Consider the following 27,714-nt stretch of genomic DNA (forward strand, 5'->3'; position numbering starts at 1 on the left):
CAAGTAGTTGATATATGTTTTTAAGTGTTACAGTCCATTAAAGGTCAAACCCAGTTACTTTAGCCCATTCTGGTATCCCTCTTAAATGTCAGCCTCTCACAAACAGCAAATACAATAATTTGATTTAAAAAAAACAACAATCTTTTCCGTAGTATTTGATAGATAATCCTTTTGATATCTACATAGTTCCTAGATAAGGCTGAGATAGGCCTGAGTCCACGTCTTGATGGGCTAGATTGGACTTGTCTATTCCAGATAACATCCACAGACCTGTTCAGGATAAAGTTCCCCTTCACCGCTCTGTTCAGTGTCCCCCTCCTCCATATCAGCCCAGCTTGGAGCTCCTGAGCATTTAGCTGCTGATGGATGCTTTTTTAACCATTTGCTGGAGAGCATCACTTGACAGGCCGTGTCCATTAATATCCACTCTGATAACCGTGGGGAGTTGACTCCTGCCGTGTTTCTGGTGATGGACTTCCGCTGAGTCAACACATTCTCTCCCCAGTGTGTCCGCAGCTTGGTCAGTGCTTCTAAGCTCTACGTACCCCATCCCGTCCATATACGCTTGTCACATGTGGCCTTTCAAATATACTTTGTCTTCACACAAAACCACGTATGCCATGTACACTACACCACTTTCAAAGCAGTCAGATAGCGGTACTGTTCATACACAACTGGCTGATTTGTGATCGGGAGTCTTGAGGTCGTTGTGGTTTTCACACTATATGACTGACCGGAGACAGAGGGTCACACACTCCAAGATCTTTTACCAGGAGGAGTCCCTGATGAGTAGGTCTGGTCTCTGAACTACGTTTTGTCACCAAAACACACACGAGAAGTGAGACGGATGTAACATAGTCCTGCCTGTTGATGTGGTCGGTGGCACATCTGTTCACATAATAGTCTCCACACGTCTCTACTGTTTCCCCTTATGTAGATCACTGTGTTACTTTTATTCATGCAAGCATCCATCGCACACGGTGCAACAACGACTTTGGTCAGTGTTGCAAATGCAACACAAAGCACACACAGGTACAGGCGACCCCTCCGCCAGGTTTCCCCTCAACCTGTGTCCTGCGCTCTCATTGGCTGTAGCTCCCTGACAGACCCCCCCAACAGGTCCAGATATTTAGCGTCTGAGATGCATTGGTGAGCCTCTCAGCTCGCCATATTGGCACCGATTTTCGGTACCCAACCCTACTTAAGGGTGCGGGTGTGTTGACATGGGTGCTGGTTGACACTACGGCTGCCTCAGTACGGCGGTGTCAGACACCGAGGACCACTGACCAAGCGTCGCTAGCTGACGCAGTGGGTTGGCTGGGTATGCACACTTTATGCATGCACGCTAACTGAATAATGACCGGGCATCTGCTGAAGGTCAACATGTCTTTGTCTCTCTTAATTGCAGTACTCAGACTGTCTCCTAAACTCAGGACACAAATGCTCGCAGTGCTCATTGTTTTTTGGCAAATTAGGTGGTTAGTAAGTAAATAAGGTTTATTTTCTAAACAAAAGACGGTCTCATGTTTGTGTCCACCTCCGCTGACGAGCTTAATGTTGATCTCTAGACATGCTGGTGCCTCTGCAGCCTGCTGAAGCAGCAGAGGGCATTTTTCCAAAGTTGAGTTGGCCTCAATTCTCAAGGGAGCTTGTCTTTCCATCTCCTTCTCCTTCCAGAGGCTCCTCATATAGGGGACACAGAGGCCAGGCAGCAGCTGATGAGGTTTATATGAAGGGTGTGCGTGTTTCACATTGAGAGTAGGCCAGCGGTAACTTGGGGTCCCCTGAGAAAGGCAGAAGGAAAAGTAGAAGCTGAGTTTCTCAACACATCAAAGGGAGATGCAGGTCTTTGTTCCTTCCGGTTGCAGAGGAAGGTTTTTTTCAAAGTGGTCTGTTCTTACAAAACGCAGAGCTGCGGCCACTGACGTGCACATTTCATGTGATTTTAAAAACAGTGGCCTCTGTGAGAGACCTAAACCACGAGAACATCAGCACCAACAGAACCACTTCCACATCCAATACAGTGGCTGAATAAGCAGCGGAGTTGTTTTTCCTACGACGGGTTTGCTTTCCTTACAAAACAAACTTTTTCTTCTTAATTGACACAATAAAATACATGATGACATATGACACAAATAATATGATGAAAAGTCAGCTGGAGCAGAGCTTAGATGTGAAAATGAACGGATTGTAATTCAATAGATCCAATTTGTATCTCTTTTATGTAAAACAATTAGTTTTCTTAACTTGCAGAAGCAGTCATCTGTTATTTGACCTGAGGTTGGAACTGAAATGTTCCCTTTTGAGTGCAGTTGAAGATTTCGAGAATCAAGCATCTGACAACTCGTATCATAAATCTATTACAGGCCTTTCCAATATTATACCCCAAAAATCTTCTCAGAAGCTTTTAATGCCCAGATCTTCAAATCACTTGACACGTTTTATAGCTTCTGATGTTGCAGGTTTCTGTTTGTGCTATTTTCTAAATGTGGTCTACTTCTCCGGCCATGTCCACACTTCTCCGCTTTCGTTTTAAAAACGAAAACGATCTCCGTCCACACGGCGTTTCAGCATCGTTTTCGAATTGATCTCCGTCCAGACTAACACGTCTGAAAACGAATATGTACACTGGGCATGCGGGTGGGTGTTGGTGAACACAGGAAGTAGATTGGTTGCTTAGTTAAAAACAATACAACAGTAATAAAGTAGTCTTTAATAATAAAAAGTCGTGTTTGATACTTAAGATCTTCTCTAAAATCTTCCTCTATGAACTCAAACAGACATTTCGTGGAAAGTTTTAGAAGTTTTATTTTTCAGACTTAGTTACAGCGCTGCGGGTCTTCCTCTATCTCTCTCTCTCTCTCTCTCTTACATCAAATTTAGTTTAAAATCAACATTTACACATAAAGGTTTACTAGATTATGGGTCCATCAATGTGGTCAACACACGTCTCTCACTCGTTTCCTCCGTTTCTTCGTTGTCTGTTCTCACTCGTAGCTCTGCTGGTGGCGGAAGTCTGTCTACTGGAGAGTAATTGCTGCTTTTGTTCCTTTATAGTTTATGTGTGTGGACTTCACAATAGTTGTGCAGAACAAAATAAGCATTAATAAGGACAGGAAAGTCCTCCGTTTTGTGTCCATCATCCTCCTCAAAGCCGCTAATCGTGACTTCAGACGTAGGTCAGGACACGCAGCTCACTAATCGCTCCAATAACAGCTGCTTCCTCCGTAATAATGCAGACTTTAACAGCACAACAGCTGCTAGTAAAGACAACAAGGTCAGCAACACCTGTAATCAGTTCTCCATGTTAAATTAACCTGGTAGTCGATCGATAATCAATGTTTTTGTTTGTGAGCTTCTGGTAAAGGGTCACATGATAGACATGTGACGAATCAGGGAAGGACACGTCATGACTGCTAAGAACCAATCAAGTAGCGAACGCGGGTGTGGGCGTCATCGTTTCCAAACTTATCCGGTTTCGACTGTCCACACGAAAACGCAGCCCCGGAGTTTTCAAACTTTTTCAAACTCCTCCGTTTTCGGTGCTCTAAAACGCCGACGTAGTGTGTACGCTCAGTGTAAACGTAGGAAAACATGTGTTTTCAAATGGAAACGGAGTAATGTGGATGTAGCATCAGAAGGAGTCTCATTGGGTTAATTGTTTTTTCATGAGCTTCCCCTTTGTTCTGGCTTTGCTTAAACCCTTAATCAATCTCTCTTTCTCTCTGCCATGGTTGAAATATAAATAGCCGACGCCTCAGACCCCTCCCCCCTACTGAGCCACGTCAGAGGCAGTGGGAAGAGTTTGTTTGACCTCCATGACTTCTTCTATTGCTGTGGATTCCTGGCTGAAGGGAGACACATACAGAGAAAAGTGGATGCTTTGCTCCCAGCCACCTGTTCATCATTTTATCCAGCAGAGTGTGTGTACATATTCACACACGTCTATATATGCATAGCCAATGTTCTGCCTTTACCAGCAAACCACACAACACTTCTTCAGCTCAGGCAGAATGGTAAAGGACCGTTAACTTTTACAGTGTTTCTTTCCTCAGGCTACAGGGAGAGCAAACAGTGCCACAATTTGCTGTTCAAGGAATAGTAATTCTTCCTCACTGGAGTCAAATAAGTAAATATTTACTTTAGTGAAAGCAAAAAGTACCAAGTGTGCAAAGCAGAAAGTACAAATCAGATGTGTTTATGTGTAATTTGCCACATGAAAATGAAAAACAAGCAGACGACAAAGCATTTTATTGTGTGGTACAGAAGTCTATCCTGGATGAATCCATATTCTGCAAATCACATTCCGTGAATAGTATTGTACTTTAGAAGATTTCTAAAATACTTTGAAGGGATAGCCACACTCACAGAACAGTGCTTAAAGGGCAAGATGGAGGAAATATGGATAAAATGAAGCCGCTCAGATACGCAATGACAAAGTCAAGCTTTCCTCACAATGCTTCTACAAACAACTCAAATCACCAAGCCTGAAGACAGTTAGATGAAGTTAATATCAATATCTCCATTTAGATTCAAATCTGACAAGTGAAGACTTGAACATGTAGTTTTTAAAAGGTTCACTGTGACCAAGCTAACCCATGTCTTACGACTAGGGAGTGCCAGGAGTCTTGGCAGTGGCAGGTGTATGTGGGAATGAAGGGAATCTGGTCTCAAACAACAGTAGCTGAATGAAAACACTCCAAACATCCCTGGTGTCCAGAGCAGTGCTGTTTTTTCTTCTGCTCTGCCTGAATGTAGCAGCAAGTCAAGGCCGCGTCCTCCCTGGCATTCCTGTTCCTGTCCTCATGAGGAACAAAAGCGCTTTATGTGCCTTTATTGATGGCTTGCTGTATCTCAGCTGTGTTGTAGTTAGGCCTTAGTAATAATAGTTAAGACATATTGACAACAGTGTTGTATTGTTCTTCAACTTTCAATTTCAACTTTAAAGCAAAAAAAATGCAATGAAACATGTACATGAAATAAGTCGTTCATGTCTAAAACTCCACAACTGTGCTACATCAGGACGAGAAGCACATTTGAAATTTCAAGAACTTTGTTGAGATGAGACCTCCCGCATCCCTTCCATGAAGTGTGTATTCACGCTCTAATATGTGTGTTATCTAGGTAGGCCTGGGGGAGTGCTAGCACAGCACTGTGTGTGTGTGTGTGTGTCAATGCAGTGAGTCAGTACCGAAGGCAAACGCAAAGAGTGCGGCCTTATCTCTCCCTCCAGCCAAACTTGTCTGGCTGTCCAGCTGCTCCAAACCTCATACCACAGAGTGTGTGTGTGTGTGTGTGTGTGTGTGTGTGTGTGTGTGTGTGTGTGTGTGTGTGTGTGTGTGTGTGTGTGTGTGTGTGTGTGTGTGTGTGTGTGTGTGTGTGTGTGTGTGTGTGTGTGTGTGTGTGTGTGTGTGTGTGTGTGTGTGTGAGAGAGAGATTATGAACTGTCAATCAATTTGCTCCCAACTGTAAAGTTCTCAAGAAGCATGGCGGAGGATTAGAGCTGGATCAAAGCACTCATTCAGACTGCAAGACTCTGTTTGAAACAGACAGGAGAGAGCAAAGAGGAGGGTCAGAGGCAGCCAGATAATGATAGGACTGTGCTGTAACACCTGCAGCGTTGGGAGAATCTTTCACAGAAGCTGCAGGCGATGAGCTGTTCTCAGCAACTTAATGGCCAGTCAGTGTCCAGATGAAGTGCATGTATCTGCAGAAGAAACCATGTCTGTGTGTGAATGGATGTTAGAGCCAAATCCTCTGGGGAATATTTATTTTTGTAGAAAGTATAAGAAATTGATGCCACATTTCTCTGTTTTTACCACCCTCTCCTTATTTTCTGTGCATCTGAAGCTAAGGCTCATGTACTTATTTGTTGTAGTATATTCATTGTGGGAACACAGGTTCTGTGTTGGATTCTCAGGGCCATTTGATAAGTGCGCCATCTGGCAATGAACACATAGGTGTGCCACAATAACTGTGCACTGATGCGCATTCACCCTCTCTATATCTCTCCCATTGCCTCTTTCTCTAAATGCAGTGTATTTTCCCACTGCTGGTGTGGGTGGAAAGAAGAGATAACAAAGTGGATAGTCGATTAGTCCACCAATCAGTTGTTTTGGTCTTTGTCAACTAAGATTTCTTTAGTTGATTCATTGTTTTTTTTAATGGTTTTTCATGCTGAATGACTTTTTTGCAAGAAACTTATCTCTGGTGAACACAAGATTTAAAGTGGTGCGTTTGTTTGCTTCTTTGTGGAGAAACTCAGTTTTACAGATCTGTCTTAATTATTAAATCACTATTATTAAAGACTTGCTCATTGTCGACCTCAGTTCAGTTTGCATGGTCTTACAGGGCTGAGCTACTGATGGTTAGAAGTAGTACTTATCCGACATCATTACCCCACTATAAGGACACTGGGGTCATGAGCATCATCACAATAACAGCCTCATGTAACGGCAAGAAAAAAACGTAAGGGGTGTAAGTGTAACTGGAAAATGAATGACATACTTGCAAGCTAGGACCGCTGATTCACCAAACCTGCTTGCTTGCAGTCTCTGTTCCACCACAGTCCCCGACGTTGGTCTCATGATTCATTTTTTTTCTAAAGATAGATTTGATTTTGTAGCGAGTAACGAAGGTTTCAGGGGAAATGTATCGGAGTAAAAGTATCCGTTTTCTTTGCAAAATGTAGTGAAGTAAAAGTCAACAGAAATATAAATGGTAAAGTAAAGTACAGATATCCAAAAAACCGACTTAAGTACAGCCACTGCTACACCACTGCTTTTTAGTTAGCGATTGCTGCTCACCCTGAGGTAGTTGAGATTGCAAGTTTAGCAAGCTCTGTTACTCATACACATGGGAAGTGCTAAGGTGTGTGTATGCTTCTACAGAGGCCTATATTTTATGAAAGTATCATCCAGTATCATGTTTCACTGGTAATACTTTTTTCATAATTTTTCACAAATACACTACATGTATTCTAACTAGAAAATGCATTTCCTGCTGAAAATGAGTTGGAATGCTGAAAGATGAAATGAATTGTAAAGAAATTGCTGAAAATTAAGAAATGGGTGACTACCCGTCTGAAAAATGTTGAAGCCCGAAAGCATTTAAACTGCACTGCTGAAAACCCTTCTAGTTGAAATGTCTCACTGTGGTGTCTGTAGCTGAAAGTATGAGGAAGAAGAAGGCTTTGAAAGTTTAAGAAGTTTAACAGGATTTGAAGATTTTCTCCATAGAGATCCCATTCAAAAGAAAATTGCAAATAGCTTAATATTTCAAAGAATTTAAAGATTACAAATATGAAAAGTCATTTCACCCCTCTCCTGCAAGAGCTGAACATTTTGATATTCGAATGGTTTCTGTGGCTTAAAAAATGTCAGCAGTAGTGATATTTGTAGTAGTAGTACTAGAAGTTGTAGTTGTAGTAGAAATATTATCAGTAGTAGAAGTATTAGTAGCATTAGAATAAGTAGTAGTAGTAGCGGTAGTGATATTTGTAATAGTAGTAGTAGTATCAGTAGTAGTAGTAATAGCTGTAGTAGTGGTCGTAGTATTTAATATAACAGTAGTAGTAGTAGTAGTAAAAGTAATGGCAGTATTTGAAGTAGCAGTAATAGCAGTAGTAGTAGTACTAGTAGCAGTCGTACTAATAGCTGTAGTAGTATTAGTACTGGTAGTAGCATGAGTAGCAGTTGTAGTATAAGTAATGGTAGTAGTGGTAGTAATAGCAGTAGTGGTAGTAATAATATTGATGGTAGCAGTAATAGCAGTAGTAATAGTAGCAACAGCAAAAGTTGTAGTAGCAGTAGTAGTAGTAATACTAGAAATATTAGCAGCAGCAGTAGTAGTTGTCGCAGTATTAGTAAGAGCATTCATTATTTCAACAAAAAACCTAATTCTGAGCTTAATATTTAAATACCGTTAATCCATGGGGCTTTTATTTTGAAAGAGAGGGGGAGAGGAGACATAATCTTAATGTTTGACACATAAACAGAGGTTATTAAATGACAGGCTTCATTTAGAGGAAGGATGACTTGAGAAACAGATCCTGTAAAAATTGTGTCTGTAGTGTAAGAAATGTAGCTTAACTGGCGATCAAGAAATGGGGTACCGTGTTCTGTGGAAGATGTTTTTGAAGCAAAATTTAACATTGGTCTCTATGGAGCAGAAAGTTGGTTTTCCTCTCAATTACAGGCTTCTGTGTCAAATGTGTAAATCTGTGGGATTCCACAGTCATTTGTCTACGACAAGGACAAGATTAGCTACTTTTAAATCCACAAATTATGCATGAAGATTGAAAATTGTGGACTCAGTGGCAAAACACAAATCTTTTTTTCGCAAGAATCTCAAGCTGCTCTTCACTCTAGCGGTGACATCGCGCACTGTAAGCTGCGCAATACACACCCATTATAAAGTCAGAAAAGGGCTGAAAAAATCATAAAAGTTAAATTGCTGCAGTTCAAAAAGTGTAAAAGATATCAAAAAGCTGAATCATTCTGCAATAGCTCAGGGTTTTCTCAACATTTGAAAGTTGAAATGGTGTCTGTAGCTGAAAGTATGAGGAAGTAGAAGGATTTGAAAGTTGAAAAGGTTTAAGAGGATTTGAAAATATTCTCCATAGACATCCCATTCAAAAAAAAAAAGTTGCAAAAAGCTTAATAATTCAAAAAGTTTGCACAGCTACTGTCTTCCTCAGTTGCTCTGCTTCCAGTGCAGCTTGTTTTAAGTAGAGCTTTTATCCAATCAGATTTCACCTCTGTGTCTCTAGGTAAGAAGAGAGGCCCGAGGCCCTCTAGGTAGACTTTGCAGATTAAAGTATATGGGGACGATATTGTTGATTGTCATAGTGTTCAACCAATCAGATCTTTAGTTTGACATGTTGGGCGTATTCTTTGACATGTCAGACAACACAACACAACACCATAGCACGACAGGACACTTACAAGCTACGATGCTTTTGAAAACTTTTGGAGAGACCCGAGTGGATCTACAACTCAAAGAACACGTTCGCAGGAGGACCTCTGGCTGGAACTGAACCGCACAGATGTTCTGTACAACCGCGGTACTAAACTCTTTGTTAACAAAGAAAGGAGGATGGACTTTGTCTTTAAGTGAACAGCAGCTCTGGTAAGTGAAGTGCTTTTGTGTTTTTACATCTGCAGTAGCGTTATTACTGTGTTCATTTGTCTATGGTGACGTTTTTATGATATGGTTAATATTGTTCCCTCTGAAGTGAATAATACTTGACTGGTGCTCTTCAGTGTGCGGTGGAAAGAGTGTTTTAGCGCCACAGAGTTGCTGGATTGATTTGTCATGCTTTGTTGTCATATAATTATATGTGACTGGTTCTTGTGAGTTTGCTCTTGTCATTGTGTTAATTACATTGATTCTGACTATATGCATTGTCCGTTAATGACACAGCATCCCATCATGCGCGAGGTTAGTGTCGGACATTTGATTCTCTGTTTGGGCTTTTGTTTTTTTTACAAAGCAAGAATGATGGTCTGGAGAAATGGAGATTGTGTGGCGATTGCTTTAGCCTGTTTGAATCAGTAGGGAACAGCTAAACGCTGCGGGGAGAGTGTAGCGTGTGTGCTGCTGCTGTTGTTTTCCTGCTAAGCTAGTTTAGCGTAGCCTCTCAGAACACACGTGCCTCACCAGGGTACAATGTTTTGTTTCCGGGGTCGAAGTGTCTCTTACGTGATGGGTTGCCAGGTTGAGCGAAGTCCACCGAAAACATTATATTTCCCACAATTTAATATTCTGTATTTTCCTAATGCACTAGTATTATTCAAACGTATTGTTCGGTTCATAAGCCTCGTACCAAACGGTTTAATACAAATACGTGTATTATTACACCCTTAGAAACAAATAATAACCGTAGCTGTGGCGTCATAATTAGGTTATTAGGAGGTGGTTCAACTGTAGTAGGACAGCACTGAAGGCCCAGGTATAAAATGCACGGCCCACCACTGGTTGGTACTGATGTGACTGAATGGCTTCAAGCAAATATCTCATTATTTATCATTAGTGAAGTCCATAGGGAATCTTCCATTACTTTTTGCCATCTTGGTGACTGAAGCCCTATTTGCATGGGACTAGTATTGTAAATAACAGGGCTGCCGATTTGCACAGCACTAATATTATTACATGACCTCTGTGTTTGGCAAAATATGGTCGGTAATATGCGGTGAAATTTGTACATGACAAGTTACGGACTTGACAGCTTTGCACAGAATTAAAATCACAGACGACATCTGAAATTATGAGAAATGACTAGAGGTCCCCAGATAGCACTGTGTGAATAGGACTTCACGCTGTCGCAAGTAGTTTAAAGAGTGCACTTGTGGTGTAGTCAAATGATCTACCCATTGAGCCTCAGACCTGCAACAGTGTTCATGCGGAGCTGTCTAACTAGCTGTTGCTACGAAGCTTTGGAGAGTGTGGGACTGAATTAGCACGGGGCTAGAGGAGGGCACTGCTATACAAACTGCTCCTGTAGAGCCATTGTTTGCAAAACTTAGCATACATATGTGCGTGAGAAAAACAGAGCAGGCAGGAATGCACTAAACAGAGGCCCTCTGTTTCAAGGCATGCTGGTGGTGGCAGGTAGTAATTTAAACTCTGCCAGAGGAATCCACTGGGACTCACCAGGGCTGTTCTGACCTCCACACCACAAGCCACTGGCCTTGTCCTTCGTCTTCAGATCCAGCTGCAACAGGAAGCCATGCTGACTGTTTAGTTTTTTTCTTCATGTCATAAAACCTGAACTGTCTTGCCTAAAGGAACCCGATGGATTTCTCTGTAGTGGCAGCGCTGGAGAAGATTAGAATAATGCAAAGGGAAGAAAAGTGCATTTCAGGACTGTCTGTGCTCCCTTTTGTGCAGCTGCTTAGCGTAGACTACTCAGGCTTTATTATACGTAATATTCCCCTGTCAACACCATGCAAATAGAGATCAATTACATTTTTCATTTAACATGTGATGGTGTTTAAAATCTTCAGCTGTCAGGTTTTCAGGTGAGACGTGCCTAAACCAGCAAGCAGCTCCCATGTTGAAAGCCTGTGCTGGAATGCAGCAAACTGTGTGTGTGGAATAGAGAAAGTGTTGTAAGACATGTAAGGGCAGATGGAAGAGTAGGGGGATGCTTGGCCTCTGAACAAACCAAAGTGAGACTAACCCTGCAGGCAGCTACTAGAATCAGCCTCTGCCACATCCTGCTGGTTTTATTAGTGTGTGTGTGTGTGTGTTTGTCCCACTTCCACTGTTGTAGTTCTGTTATTCCACGGGTAGCGACACAGAGATCTGCTAATACCATGTGGGACCTTGTCTTCACGCTTAATGAATCTCTGCAAAATGAAAAAACATAGCAACAAATATAACTCTGGTTCCAGGACTTGTGCTTCTTAACAGGAAAACGGTCAACTTCTACTTGGAAATATCTTCTGCTGTAGAGGATTTCATGCTTTTTGTAGCAGTCGGAGACATCAGAGACTCACTCATATGTGTTCAAACCTCCTGCACGTATTTTTGTTCTGTAGCAAAAGCTGTGATTAGCCTGACTGGGTTTTGAAGCTCTGTGTGGTTACTGGGACAGGTTCCAAGACACTGGTCTCACAGCTCCCGCTCGGAAACGTCTCAAAGGAAAAGTCCACCAAAAAATGTTTCATAAACATAACTTATTTTTTCAAACCACAAATATGTGACGGTGACAGCATGGGCTTAAAGTAGATGATGTTCCCTTGACTATGAACTTAAAATGTATTTTTGTGTTTATGAGAGAATCCGAATGAGCACAAACTAATGGTAGTAATAATCAAGTATGCAATATTTAACATTATATCACATTGTGGGTACCATTTGTGCCTGCAGATTGTATTATTGATTGTAAAACACATGTACATGTTTATAACACTTACTGGAGCTGTACCACATCACAGAAAATGAAAACCAGCTAGCTGATAGCTGAGTAGACTCGTGGGCTGCACTTTATTGGGCTCATTTGTGTTACTGTTACTGTAAATTATACTGTCTTAGTGCTGGATATTGTAGAGGTGAAGATATGAAACGTTTACGTGACCTTCACATAATCACTCTCCACGATCACACACTCATGGCCCACAAAAGGTTAACTATATTGGGAATTACAAACTCATGGGTTAAAAGAAAAGCTTTTGTGAACAGTGAGACAAACCTTTAGAGAAAACAATGTCTGTCTCCCAGCCAATCGAAATGGACCTTTCAATATATCAAATGATGGTTGGTATGTGAGAGTACACATTGACACTTAAATCCATCTCCCCTTTAGCTTCATCTCAGCCTGATACAGATGGTGCTGCTAGTAGATATTGACATAAGCATTGATGTACATATGGCCTCTTGATGCCATTTATGCTGGCGACAAATTATCTGTTAAGTGCCAGCAACTCGATCCATTAACTGACGTTGACCGTAACAGCTTGGCTGCAGGCCTCCAGAGGTGTACTTTTACATGGGGGTGAGGAACCCTGCAGATGGTGCAGGACTGTCCTCTTTAAGTGCTGACATTGAATCCATCATTTACCTCTGAGAGTCATCCCAAATCCCTCAGGTTGTAACCCAGCGTCCCTCGGAGGGAAACCTGCAAGCATCCTGAGGGAAAAGAAAGGCAATCAAGAATGAAAACTAGGATCTCAGGTTTGTGTTAAAGATTAGCTTCTTCATCGCGGTTCAATTCAGATTTATTTCACAGTCATCATGGCAGCCAAGATGGAAGATGTTTTCATTCCAAACTGCAAAAGTAGTTCAAAGTAGAATGCTAAAAAGAGGATTTATTTTGGAGGAGAGGAAAGCAGTCTCCATTCCGAGTTAGCCGTACATTTGCCAGAAAAGCTCAGATTAAAATGTAAACTGCGGGATCAAACAGCTGACATAGCATTAATGTGCAGGGAACTGGCCTTAATCTGATCCATGAATCATGCTGGAGATAATTACCATCTGCTCACTTACACTTCCTGTCCCCGGAACACTGTCTTGTTTTCAATCAATTGCATCTCCCGAAATAAGATTACAGCTATCATTTTTGATTTTTTGGAGGAGGGGCTGCATGGCTGCATCTTCTCCAGGTGATGACCAGTATGTGTGACTGCAGGAAGGGCAAGCAGTTTATTTCTTTCCCACTGTGTTGATGGTGGGGTCGAGGGCTCAGAGCAGTGAAGCTGAAATGTTCTTATTTATGCTGTGCATAACACTGCAATCCCAGATTAGATTAAGACCGTTTGCCTCCTTCCTTGAAGCTCCTGCTCTACTTCACTTAAATAGTCCAAGAAGTCTTTCAAGAAGTCTTTTATTTCTTACATTTCAAGACATAATACAACTGCAGATGAGCCGTGATCATCTAGGGAATGCTTTCATCCAAAATGCCCCATAGTACCATACATGCACAGAGTACATTCTTTCAGCAGGTACCTAGTGGCCAGTAGAGATACTCTTTATGCCATGCCATCCACCTGTTCACAACCTATCATACAGTACAAGCAAACTTCATATTTAATACCAGTGACTGAATAAGCAACAATAGAATTTTGACCAAAAAAACCATCCTTTGGTATTATTTATGTAGAGCTAGGCAACATAAGCAAACCCCACAACCATCATCACATTTCCATTCAAATGCAGCTGATTGGTGGAGGGAAATACTGTGAAAAATAATATTAAAACAGAAAACTGTGTGTTCATGTTGGACCCTATTGTAAGACTGGAATCATGTGATGATCAGATATGACCACTAGCCGGCGCTGTTTAGGGGGCTTGATGTGATGGGGATGGAGTGACGGGAGAAGAAGAGTAGCGGGAGAGTGTGATTTGATTTTGTCCAGTTCAGTGGAGTCTTGACTAAAGTTATGAGGAAAACCCAGAATGTGTTGGACTGATTCATTCCATATCTTACACTATCACTCACAGTACGGTGAGGAACTGACTTCAGGACGTTTTCAAATGAAAATGTAAGTACTGTAGATCCAGTTTGTACACAGAAACTGATTTTGATCATTAAAAAGCAAATCTCTCAGTAGTGTCCCGACTTAATGAATCCCTGGAGGGCCCCTTTGAAGATGCTTTGTGCGACCAGGTATTGTACTGTATGTGTGCTCTATACAACATCAGTGTCATTATTCAGGACACATGTTAACACGAGGTGGGGAGGAGGAAGTCTGTGCTTCATATCTGGCGACAGATATGTGGGTGAAGTCTAAACATCTCCTACCTTTGTATGCTGACGACACACAGTCAACAGACAGCAGGATCATTGCTTTCCCCCATTGAGCTTCCTTTTGTAGCCAGCCTACAGTCTGACTCCCAGTCTGCCTTTGATCACTGCTATGCAGAAACCCTTGGGATGACTCATGCAGATAGGCATCCATACACAGGCAAAAATAATGTCTCACTACTTATTGTTAGGTAGGCTGATATGTGATCAGTAATTGGTTAGTTTAGTTCATGCATAGTGTATGAATCTATATACTGTATAGATTCATGCACTCTGCATGAACTAAACTAACCAATTACCTCTACTTCCCTCTATTGTGAGATTCAGTTTATTCTTTGGACATTCTGTTGATAAAGGTTGAGCTTCTGGAGGTGCTGGTCTTTGTCTGCCATGGTGGCATTACTGCTCATGCTAATACTTTATTCTTTATTCCATATATTAAACATTTACTTGCTGTTGACATTTTCAAGGAAAGGCGTAAAGTATCGGCATCTCTCAATCCTGCAAAAACAGATTTGTTGGGCCAGCAGCAGAGGTGCCAAAATTATTCCTCACATGGAGGCGATGATTAAACATTTAGAAAATCAATTATAAATGATTACTACTAACAGAAACAAGTTCTGTGTGTTGATAATCCTAAAATATCATGTTTTAGTTGTGACAAAAAGTAAACAGGACACGGTGCTGTCTTGCTGCCGCTGCCTTCTTGACAAATCATTCCGGGATGCTTTGGCTTCAAGAGCTCGTACATAGCAGTCCAATGTCCAGAGTTTACAGAGCACCGCATTGTTGGATCTCTGTCTCAAATACTTTGGAGGATCATGGGCGATGTTTTTTAGCTGGTGCTTGTTCTCCGGGGGAATCCATGCTTTTACTGGGCGCCGCCCAACTTCTTTAGACACGTCAACACCCGATATTCCCCCTCTTGTAGCTCTGCTTTTGGTCTCTACCTACTCCTGAGAGAAACATCTGTCTCTTGAGCTGCTAAATGCTCCTTTATGTTCACCAGCTGGAGCAAGCTGTTCTCATACAGAATTTGTAGGTATACCTACGAAAAACAATGTGCCGTAGTTCATAGATTATTTTGTATGTTATTCACGTAATCAAGAACCAAGAAGTATAAAGACTGCAAAAGCACACACAGGCTGGAGACACACTCGGTGTACGAGTCCAACAACCAGCGGTCTTTAAGCCAGAAGACCGCTGTTTGTTCCCCACATGAAACGAGAAGTCAACGTTGATGTATTTTTCACATAACTTGTGTTACGCAGTAACAGCACTTCTGTGGTTATTTTAACCCAAACAACGGTCTATTCCTAAACCTACTAAGCAGTTTTGTTGCCGAAATCTAACAGAAGTTGATTTTGAAAAGAATGTAATCATGAAACGAGCAAAAATTGACGTGTTGCTGGACTTTCATAGGAAAACACAAGAAAAATGAGAAGTAGCTCTTTGTAAGATATACGTTGTATGAGGATACGCTTGTGTCTGAGCATTTAGCGTTCAGTGGCTTTTTAGAGCGACTTCTCTGAAAACAGCTGGATGAGTGAACAAAACAGTGAAGTTGTACCTGGACAGTTAAACAATGAAGTGAAACTCACTATGAAGCCGAGGGGAGCTGCACATTCAGCTGATAATTGTCTGAAGGTTCAGCGCTACCAGAGACACCTTTCACATTGTCATTTGATACATATATTGATTATAGCCCCTTTAAAGCGTTGTGAACTGAATAAACATACATTTACATGTTCCGTCAGAGTGTCACAGGTCATAACTGCTTTGAACAACATGATTTGGATCATGTAACGCTTTAGGTCATTGTGGTTCATTTCTACCTCTTACAGTTCATATTACACTGAAAGAAACTTTCACATTCTCTCCTGAAGCTGCTGTATAGCAGACTAAACAGCTGATAGAGTGTATGCTCAACTGAAATCTACAGCCATGCTCTGCCTGTGGATGCTGGTCTCAATCTTCTCTGCCAGAGATGATTGAGACCATCTAACTACATATATTTCTCACACGTCTTCCCTTGGGCATGTCATTTCACAGCATCATCCAGAAGCAGCATTCATATAAATTGCACCTCTCTGTGAGAAGGGAACGGTCCAGCCAACACTCTATGCTCCAGAGAAGAGACAGGTGCATGTGTAGTCATGCTAATGCTTGGTAATCAACTTCTCGCCTGAACAAGGGCTTAACCTCTGACATTTCAGATATCAGGGCAGCAGCAGACATGCAAATGTTTCCTCTGCTGTTCTCAAGCTTGATAGAAGCAGAGCGAAATGAGCATTCAGGTATTTTCATACCTGACACAGCATTCAGACGGGTGATAAATGAGATACGCTGCTGTTCTATTGGCCAGGATCATGATGAATTCTAAGAGATAGTTTTGATCTCAGTAAGGCATTTTTCTGGTTAATATAACATTATTATTATTATTATTATTATTTGATATCGGTAAAATAATGGTCAAGGGTCTTCTAGCTCCTTGTGGTCAAGTCACTTTAACATCTTTTTGCATCTTGCATCGACATTAACAGCAGTTGTGTTAAGTGTAAGCAAGATTTGGAAGTAGTTTGTTTCTTCACTTATGGCATAAGCTGTTGACTGAGCTGCACCACACTGACACACACACAAATATTGACAAAGAGCCATGACACATGGGTTTGTCCCAAAGCTGCGACACTCTACACCTGCAAAGGAACAGGCTGAGTCGTCTTATGTTGAAGGTGATGAGGGAATGGATGCGTCCGCCAGTTTATTGTTGCTTTGTGTTGTCACTCAGCGTTAAGTCCACCATACTCCCTGAGCTTAAGTGTTTTTATTTATTTCAGTTCTTTTACAGGTGGGAGGTGTAATCACAGTTCGTTTGATTTGGAGGAATCCCATTTCACTGTGACAGCTGCACGCTGGCATGGTTTGGGGCTGTATGCCGGTTCACGCACACCCATCCTCTGGATAACAGTTTGTCTTGCTGACTGGGATGAGTTGTTGCATGAGGAAGTCTTGATGCTCTTGTTAGAATGCATATATTGTCTCCCCCTGTATGACTTGTTCAGTCGATGCCTTTTCGTGTCACTGCGCTCAGTAATCACTTTTATTGCACTCTAGACAGTGTGAGAAATAGTAATTACTGGTTAAATCCAACCAAAACTAAGACTGTGTTCTGGCCAAATGATCCAGCTGCTGGTGCTGGAGGTTCAGTTCATATCACATGAACATCTGTAATATCTGTCTGAGTGGTTAGTTCATTGCTCCCCTTGTGTCGTGACATGGCCAAAATCAAACTGAATTCAAACAACTCACAATGAGAGCTGTTCTTTAGTTCTGAACATAATAAATATGCATACACACGCACTTACTGTAAGCTCAAAAACATGAAATCAGTCAAAATACTGGAGGGCAAAGACATCCTTGCTTTTTATTTTGGAATACTAAACTTTTTTACTGTCATTTCAAATCCACAGTTCCTTTGCCTTTCATGTGTACTTCTCCTTTACAGTTTGATATCACAGAGCGCTCAGAGGAGATGTGAGAGGACACAGAGCGCTCAGAGGAGATGTTAGAGGAGAAGAAACCCAGTTGGATGCATTTCAACTCGAAAAGTGCAAAAAGTTGATGAACACATCAAAAGTAGTAACTTTGCAGAGTCAACTAAGGTGCTTTTATGGTGATGAAGTCTGGATGGGGAGACCCTTTTTTCACCCCCCTCATTGTTCAGCTGGTGGCTCATCGTGATATAACAACTGTTATCGGAGCAAACACAACCAGGCCTTTAGGACAGAAACGGTTGCAGGTTTTTGTTTATGAAAGGCAGTTATAACCACCGATTTTTACTGCACATTCCCTCCAGAAAACCTGCAGCATTTTACTGTGCTGCACAGTCCTGGTTGTGAAGCAGCCAGGCTGAGCTGGATACGGGGGAGTAGGTACTGCCGGAGGATTAGCTGAGCGGAGTTTCTGGAGAACCTGCAAGATTAGTTCTGATTTCAGTGGAATCCGACCCGGTAGCACAGATGACAAGCAGTAACAATTACCACACACAAATAAACGATCTTCTCTCTGATGGTCTCCTTTACTTGTGTAGGTCATATAGAGGCATCAGTGCTAAATTGAGACTTTAACTGAGTTTAAAGAACCAGTTTTCTCATAGTATCTCCAAAGTTACACCTTAAAGTCTTTTGCTTTTGAAGATGTATTTTCTATCCAGGTAGTCTCTTGTCCCCTGCAGAATCCTGGCAGGGTTAGACACACGGCACCCTCTTACCTTAGAGGGGCTGCAAGCTGCTATTTTCTCCGTTTGGCTAATGTGACTCACCAGCAATATTTACTAGTTCTACTATTTGTTGATTAAAATGCACAATGTATGCACGCTTTGCTGCCATTAAGACTGACGATTTTAACATCGCTTCTCCTTTTTTCTGTAAGTCACTGCCACCTTTGTATAAATGTGAAATCCAGTGACAGGAAGTTGTGCCGGGGAACAAACCAAGTTCTTTTTTTGTACCGCTTTAGTTCTTTGCACTGTGAATACATAATTGCAGTGGCAGGCCGTGCATTTTATACCTGGGCCTTCACTGCTGTCCTGCAGCTGAAACACCACCTTATAACCCACATGATGGCGCCACAGCTATTACTCATTTTTAAGGCTGTAACTATGTACATCTTCGTATTAAACTGTTCGGTACAAGTCATTTGAATAATGCTAGAGCATTTAGAAAATGCAAAAGCCTAAAATCAAGAAAATACTGTATAATGTCCTCAGCTGGTCTGGCTGTGGGATCCACCGTCATTCCTTAATGACAAGCTGCGACCCAAAGAGATTATCAGAGGATTTTACTTTCACAACTTGAGCATTGAACGTACTGCTCTGCAATGTCTTTCCTCGTCTCAGCCCCCTGTGTCATGGTGCATCTCACTCAGTCAGAATGCCCATATTTGATTGGCTGAGCTGCATCATGTGATGTGATTCACTACCCATCAGCCTCTGCTGGCTGTTAAGTTTCGTTTCACGATAGTCACGTACTCGCCCACTGACAAATCACAGCACACTCTGTACCTCGCGGCAAAGCTGCACATGGACACTGAGCTGCACGTAATGCTGACGTCAGGCCTCGGGCCTCTCTTCTTACCTAGAGACACAGAGGTGAAATCTGATTGGATAAAAGCTCTACTTAAAACAAGCTGCACTGGAAGCAGAGCAACTGAGGAAGACAGTAGCTGTGCAATGAGAAAATAAGATAATGGGAAAAATATTTTTATAAATTATAATACATGTAGTGTATTTAAAAAAAAATATTAAATTATAAAATAGATCTAGCTTTGTGATTCTGTTTAGGCCAGCAGAGAAGGCCTTGCAGGCCCTGACAGCCCACCACTGGATAATTGGCCATCCAGCTGGAATACACAGAGGCAGTTTGTTTACTTCTCCATAACTCTTGTTGTGTGTTCAAAGTTAATATATTTAGCTGACTCCTCTGAATTCCCATGTGACCTGTGCCTTGCATTACCAGAGAAAACATGCAGCTTTTTCACAGTCCCATTCCTTAAACCCTAACTAGTGTTGCACATTGTGTACGTGGTTGCTTTCAGTTAAATGCAGCTTTGTGCATGATCTCCTTGAAGAAAGACAAGCAATGACTCATTGTGTTATTGGAAGTTCTCACAGCTGATGTATTTCTTTAGACGGTCAGAGAACGCTGGCTGCTCTTTGAATAAACACAACCAATCAAAACTGACGTTACTCATTGTATCATATGGAAGGAAAGAATATGGTACAATCTGACAAATCTTGGATAAGGAAAGTCGTATGCTTACTTTCTCACAAAGGCTGGCTGGAGGAGTAGCATGATTGATGTATTCACCGATCACTGGAGTAATCGATGGAGTTATAATGATAGAGAAAAAAGGGCTTCTTGTTTTGTTATTTGTGGTGTATTTGAATAATTGTCTTATTACTGTCGACAGTATCCAGTTTGAATAGAAACCGATACTTGGTTGTGTTGCGTTCTAGCTGTAGTTAAAGATCAGTAGAAGTCAGGAAGTCAGAAAAGATGAGCAACAGGCATACCCTGGCCAAAACCACTTCAGTTAGCAGCTGCACTTTCACTCTGGAATGAGCAGAATCTGAGGCGCTTCAAAGAGAAAGAGTTGGAGCGTGTAGACCTTGGTGTCAGTCCACTCTGCCCTGACCTCTATCTATCCATCCATCTTCTCCCCACCCCTCCCACGTTGCATATGACTGGGCTGTGCCACCATAGCAACTACTCCACCTCAGCGCTCCCTCCCTTCTGTGGACAGAGGAAACCATATCCTCGCGTTGCACACGGAGCACTGAGCTTGACCCGCTGAGCTCGACCTCATCAAACTTAAAGAGAGGCGTGCTTGAAATTGTGGTGTCGTGACAACATAGTGTGGTGTAGCTTTATTCACTTTATTCACACCCCTCCATTTCTAGATATTTCTACTTGGAAGGAGCTGCCCAGTCCACCCTCACAGGAATATGGGCTCTTCCGGTCCGGTCAGGTCTGGCTGGTTGGTCGCCACGTTTCCTTTTCAGATGTTGATGAATGTAGTCTGTCATATGCCATTAGTGATAAACACTTCACAGGCGCTACAGGCTGCAGCATGCACATGCGCCGCCGTTGCCGTAGCAAAGGTACAGAATGTGTTTGATGATAGTAACAGTGTGTCACCTTGTTGTTGCAGGGTGGGCTACAGAAGGTGTGACTGCCTTGTATGGAGAGATCATTGTTTTACCATGCAACAAAGGAGCTCCGGCGCCAGAGGATCTGATGTTCGTCAAGTGGAAATACGTAAGTAGATACTGACTCTCAATACTGTCTGTACCAACGTTCTTTGTGTAAACAGTGCCACAGCGCTTTGTCTTCTTAACATCGTGTGACACGCACACTCAAACGACCTTCAATGACATGGAAGAAGAGGAAAAGGAGGACCATATGATAAATTTGGCTTTTCTTTAGTGTACGTGACCACACATTGTCACATCAATTTCATCACAACTGAGTGACAAAATCATTGTCTTTTCCTGGAAGAACTAAAAGAAGACTTCTCTACACATTCTCTAATTACACATAAAGAATCTTTAAGTGTATGGTTTTCTCATATGATAAATACTCAAACTCACCAACATATAACCAACCAATTGAATGGGAAGAACCAAACATGTACGCTAATACACCTGTCATTTCTAGGGTTTGCCTCTTAAGCTCGGGCCCTATTTGTAGGCCTCTGCTCGAAAATAGCATACCCATACTAAAGTGACCATAGTTCTGTAAATACAAGGTCTATTTTAATAATTTGTTGATATAATCAGATCACAACACTTGTGAGATTGTTCAGATGGGTAATATTGTGTATATGTTGCTGGTTAATATAGTAATGAAGACATTACACAGCTCAAATTGAAAATAATCAGTTCGCCTGAAAAAAAAGCACTTTTATTGATATAAGGTTGTTGAAATAATGCAGATATCTCCCTAAAAACTCTCCCAAATCATAGCACAACCGATCAGTAGTTGCTGAATAAAGGTTAAAGTGGGATAAAGTGAAGAATAAGAGGCTTTAGTAGAGAGCGGTCAAGCGAGGTCATCATTTTCGAACCAGCTGTTGCAGCTCTTACATTGTACTTTTATATACTATATAACTATATATTTCACTTTTTTATCACTCATATTATTCAATACATCCAAATACAGCTGTTAGGAATCATTTTGAGATTCCTAACATCACCAGAGCCTGTTTCTGGCTGTCATCTATAGGATTTTCTCAGTTCATGTGTGTGTATGGGGCTGTAGCTCAGCCTATCATCGGTCGATTTCAGTCAATAAGCCCTCCTTCGACGTGTCAGAGTCTCGGGAAGGCGTGTGTCGAATTTGGTGTTGATTGACAAAAGTTTCAACCAGTAAAGTTGCAAGAAGTGCCGTGTCTCCCGAGTGTAAATTTCGCTGGAAGTTTGACCGCTCACCCATGCTGGGTTGACCGCTCTTATTCTGGAAACAGCTCGGAAGTAAACAGGATGCAGTTAGCAACAATGACTCCAGCTTTGAAATGGATAATCTGCGACGTAATTGTCCTCATTTTTCATAAAACTTGGCCACATACCTACGATTTTTTTCGGCGGAGGGCAGTACGAAGGTACGTTTGACCACTCACAGCTGTCCAGTGCTTCCACGGAGCGAAAAACCGAAGTTATTTACGCGTTTGGCCAAGTGTGCTAATGCTATTAAATGCATTGCAAAGCTAGGTAGCCGCTAGCATCAGGGTGCAAATATTGATTTGCGGTACTCATAACGGCGATTTCTGGCCAGGATTTCATGCTTTTATGCCACGTTTTCTAGATGCTTATATTAGTAGTGTATAGTTGTGTTTGGAATGTGTAAGAAGTGATTTATATGATAGTGTTGCCCATACGTTGCTGTTTAATCCGGAAAAAAAACTGGACCAATCCACAATATTACCGAAGAATAAGGCTATTTTCCGTACATGATTTTCAGGGGTTCTGAGCTCGAGAGCCCCCAAATTTGGGGGCGTCGTGTGCAAGAGGTTTAAGTCATAATCATTGTAAATATCACAGAGACAAAGTAAATAAATTAGTAAAGAGCAATTCAGAAAACAAAATATTTTGGGAACACATTTAGTGTGACAAACCAATGAATGGGGGGATAAAAACAGTGGTCATGAATTCCAAAGGGAAAAGAAAATCCTGTAGTAATGCCGGTTCTTTCGTTATTCTTTGATTCATGTGTTTTGTGCCAAAGGAGCTTTGTGAGGAGAACACATGACCAGAGTTTCACTATTACATAGTGTGTAGCCTAATGTAGACCTATTGTATGCCATGATTAGTAAGTGAAGTAAATAAGATTGATTGTCCCATCTTTACTGGAACCTTTGCTCTGACTGTAATCTGCGATCTGCTTCAATAAAATTGACTTTCAGCCAGTCCATACTTTAATACCTCAGTGTGAGCGCTGCAAGACAGAATACGTGTGTAGCATGAATGTTAGCTAACGTAAAACTGGAGCTGTGCATGTAATTCCAAGCTCTCAATGCATCGGTGCAGGTTACTTAGTACAAAACAAATGTTGTGCAGTGCCAACTCCCATGCATTGACCGTGAGACTCTCGCTCTCACGCCCTCCATCTATTGGGTGGTGATGTGCGTCTATTCGTGCTGTTACAGTACCGGTACATGGAGCGGCCAAAAAGGACCAAAAAAAGACTTGCATATTGCAACAATAACTCAAGTCGGCATCTGACATCTTGTACTGCTACAATAACCAGCTGACTGTGTAAACATGACCGTACCGGATGAGGGAGAGCAGGTGGTGAGAAAAGCAAGAGATGCTCATGTAACTTAAGGGAGAAACTACAAGGGATGACTTGAGCAAAGGTGTGGAAGGGGTTGACCTTGGCTCATTGGGTAGAGAGGGTCGTCCGGTAACCGCACGGTCGGCGGTTCGATCCTTGGCTGCTACGTGTCCTGTGTCGAAGTGTCCCTGAATAAGACACTGAACCCCTAACTGCTGGCGCTTCTCAGGGCAGCCCACTGCTCCCTATATACAGGGGTGCAACCCACATACTGCTCATCTGCTGCTCATCCCACAGTTCCTGACAAATGTGGCTCCATTTAAAAGGGAAATAAACAGGCTTTCCAACGGTATATACGATTTATTGCCAAGAAGCATTGTAACAACAAAGAAATAACTGTTACTGTTTATGTGATTAAACAGTAACAATGATCACTGATGATCTGTGATGCTGAATCTGCTAATTATTGAAGAGACAATGTGACTTGGCAGTTTCCATGGTTACAGCTTTTAATTAAATCAGTTAGATGTTCTTTGGAGGTCTGCTGATTGACACTAGTTACATGTATGTACATCTCTGTTGGGTAATGTATCCTAAATTGTAATTGAGGAATGAGGAACTGTGATGTTCAGATTTACAAAATCACTGAATGTGTCTGTCCTCTGTCTCTTCAGGAGAACAATGACGACACTGCGGGCGATCTGTTGATCAAACAGGCCCGCAACGACCAAGCCACGGTTCAGGCCACTGACGATTACGCCGAGAGGGTCAGCATCAATGACGAGTTCAGCCTGCTCATCACCGAGGCCTCGCTCAAAGACCAAAAGACCTTCACCTGCATGGTGGTGTCTGGCTCCAACCTCATGGAGTACCCGGTCTCTGTCGCCGTTTACAGTAAGCTCAATATTGACACGAAACACAAAAACAATGTCTATCCTACAACTTCATTGATGATTTTATCTGAAGTTAGCTTTTAAGCATGTGTGTCTGCAGTGTTTCTGAAGGTCTTATTCTTATTGGAGCCTAATGTTTCTTTGCATTTTTTTCAACATGCACCTTGTTACATAAATGTTCTGGCAATTTTACACATTGGTCCCATCTGAGGGTTCAATTACTTAACAGTCACGATGGCAGTCTGATGAGGTCCAACCTGTGACATTTCTGTTACACTCCAACACTGCATGGATCTGAATTGACTGCTGTCAGATGAATGTGAAGACTGCAGCAGTATCACTTATTCATCATCTCCATGAGCTCAAAAGTGAAACCCTGCGAATGAGCCAATTCTACACTGTTAAGGAGATTTTTCTCATGAAAAATATATATAAAAGAAACACTCAAATTGTCACAATATTATCATAGAGACCTGCATATATATTACATTGATAGATCACATTTTGAAGCATTGTATTACAGAAATGCATTTACACTTCTGAGTGCTAGAATGGTTATTCTGCAAAAGGATCTTGTGTACATATTAAGTCTTTTTCAAATAAATAAATTCATGCAGACTGATCTGATTTTACATTTTGTGAATAATGTCATGTTACAAGCTATTTTGGTGTAATTACCAAGAAGTCACTGATGTAAACAGAAAATCCACAGTACTGACTTATTAGCCAAAAACAATTACATTTGTCAAGTGTATTCAAAGATGCATGGAGGGATATTGAGGCAGTTTCTTAATTAACAAGCAGCTTGGTTTTAATTGCATTAAAACTCAATGTTGTCTACTGTGGGTTTGTCACTTTGGTTCCTCCCTGTGCATTAGAAAATACAGTTTTGGAATTTCAAAGACCGGCCATGTATCACCTGCTAATGGGCTTTGCTAACCCAAGCGGGAAAGGCTCAATAGGCCTTAGAGAGAGGGTTAGGTGGTAGTTAACATAGGACAAGTTGAAATGATGTACTACAGCTTGATTCATAATAATGCAATACATTTGCAGCCAGAGTATTTAGATGAACCAGGCTTTCTACTAGCCAGGTGCTGAATGTTGACAGTTACATGTTTGTACTCACTGTTCCCCTCAGTACTGTAGATACATTTAGAAGTTATTGATAGTATGGACATCCAAACGACGTTATAAAAAACCTCCCTGAGCCAATCTTTGTGATTCCCAAGCATGATTGTCTCCTTTTGTTTGCAGAGAAACCGTCTTCAGTCCAGATTATGGACAAGACTGAAGTACTGCAGAAGGACAAGGCAACAACGGTAAGATTCACTACAGCCTTTACATTTTAATGCTCTGTGCCGTGGAAGTGCGAAGCTGTCCTGAATTCAAGTGTGTAGGCCGTGGTATGTTTTCATCTGTAGTGTTATGGGCCGACTGTAAATATTGAGTGAACACCGCTCAGAATGTGACGTGAAAACCCGCTGAGTATTGAATGAGTTGCCATTGTGGTCTGCAGGGACATGCAGGAGTCTGACATGTTGGATAACATGCAGTCCAAGCAGCCTGAGGCCTTGGAGGAAGTCTGGAAGAGTAGTTGATATGAGATCTATGATTCAGCTGCGGTCAGAGCAATGCTGTAGTATAAGATGACTGAACTCTAATTACCTCCAATACTTTTGTTGGACAACATTGACATGCACAACCGCTACACATTTCAGACTATGACAGCATGCACAAATGTGTGCTTCAAGAACACATGTTTCTAAATTTCTAAATTCATTGTTAAACACTTACTCTTGCAAGAATTTCTCTTTTTTTTGCTGTTTATTTTCATTCCCTGAACACACACACACACACTGATATAAGTATCTTTTGGAAAAAGACTACTTTTGAAAAGCAGCACGTTTATAGTAGTCATCTGCCTCCTCTCTCTCTCTAGCAAGCAGTGCACATTTACTCCACCACATATGCACATTTATTATGGATCAAGTGAGTGCTGCTGCCTCCATCGGTATTCCCACCCAAGAAATCTGCTGCTGTTGAACAGCTTTGAGCATTTTGTGGTGAGGGGAGAGAGAGCCAAGGAGAGACGTAGGGTAAGAAAGAAAAGTGGGAGTGGAAGAGAGGGATTTCAGTTTTGATAACTTGCAGGAGGGATGGAGGGCACAGCTACTTCATACTCAAGTGGAATTACAAATTAGAGGAAAGTGTCATGTTGAGTGGTGGAGAATGCAGCAAGCCTGAACTGTCTCAGCCATGGATCAGCCGAGGTTGCATTTTCATTTGAACACACAAGTAAGCCCGTGTATTTTTTTATACAGAAGTAAAATGGGCCATGCTGCTGATTTCAAGAGTCAATGTCAGATGCTATATAGCAGATACTGGACCAGTTTGTTTCTGCAGTTTTTCAAGGATTCATTTACAGTCAGTTAACCCTCCAGGTCATTTTCAGGTAAATAATACCAGTCATGTGTTGTTTCTTAATACCTGGACTACAATTAATCAATTTAAAGATATGACACGTCTTAACCTTTTCGACTGAGTGGCAATATTTTAATCTTTCCCATTTAGCATTTATAATAAAGTATATCAACTTTTAATCCATGGTTTTAACATACTTTAATGTAGCTGTTATGCTTAAAGTGTTTATTAATGTACAGTGTCTGTCAACGATTACAATTTCCTTTAAGAAGACATTTGATATTATTACAACTCTTTTACTATGTTGTCATAGATTATCTTTAACAAATGTTGCTCAAAGGAGGGTTGGTTAATGACAAATTTATTACAGGCTCTGTCACAGGGCATGGTGGAGGACTCAAATGCAGACCAGGCAGAGTAGTGTGAAGCAGACGTTTTATTAAACACAAAAGGAATAATTACCAACACAACAGGGAGTCCAAGCACAAGACAAGAGACGAGGGGGAAAATCCAGTGGGAAACGAGGCAGGGCAGGCAGACGGGGAAACCGGGAACAGGACGAGCAAACACGAACACAAACAATGACCTGGCAGTAAGTGACTGAGAGACAGGGGTTTATAAGGAGACTTGAACAGGTGAGGAGAGTTGTGCTGATGACGGAGTGCTTGATTACTGATCAGGGACAGGTGAAGGGAGTTAGACTGGTGCTGAGGGAGTGGCTGACGGGTAGAGTGAGGAGCTACAGAAAGAAACACACAGAACACACAAGGCAAAGCCTGATCGTGACAGGCTCATATACTGATTTAAATACTAAACTGAG

General features: G+C 41.7%; 1 protein-coding gene across 1 annotated transcript in view; it reads left to right on the forward strand.

The window, feature by feature from the left end:
• Window positions 1-27,714, forward strand: part of alcama (activated leukocyte cell adhesion molecule a) — a 79,312-nt gene that overhangs the window by 31,981 nt on the left and 19,617 nt on the right. The window contains exons 2-4 of the mRNA XM_076101521.1: window positions 20,960-21,066; window positions 24,255-24,474; window positions 25,728-25,792. Coding sequence (XP_075957636.1) covers window positions 20,960-21,066; window positions 24,255-24,474; window positions 25,728-25,792 — 392 coding nt within the window. The remainder of the gene's footprint in view (window positions 1-20,959; window positions 21,067-24,254; window positions 24,475-25,727; window positions 25,793-27,714) is intronic.

The sequence above is a fragment of the Anarhichas minor genome, unplaced genomic scaffold (genome assembly GCF_050575085.1).
Source record: "Anarhichas minor isolate MPS153535 unplaced genomic scaffold, ASM5057508v1 ptg000027l, whole genome shotgun sequence".
In the NCBI taxonomy this organism is placed as follows: Eukaryota; Metazoa; Chordata; class Actinopteri; order Perciformes; family Anarhichadidae; genus Anarhichas; species Anarhichas minor.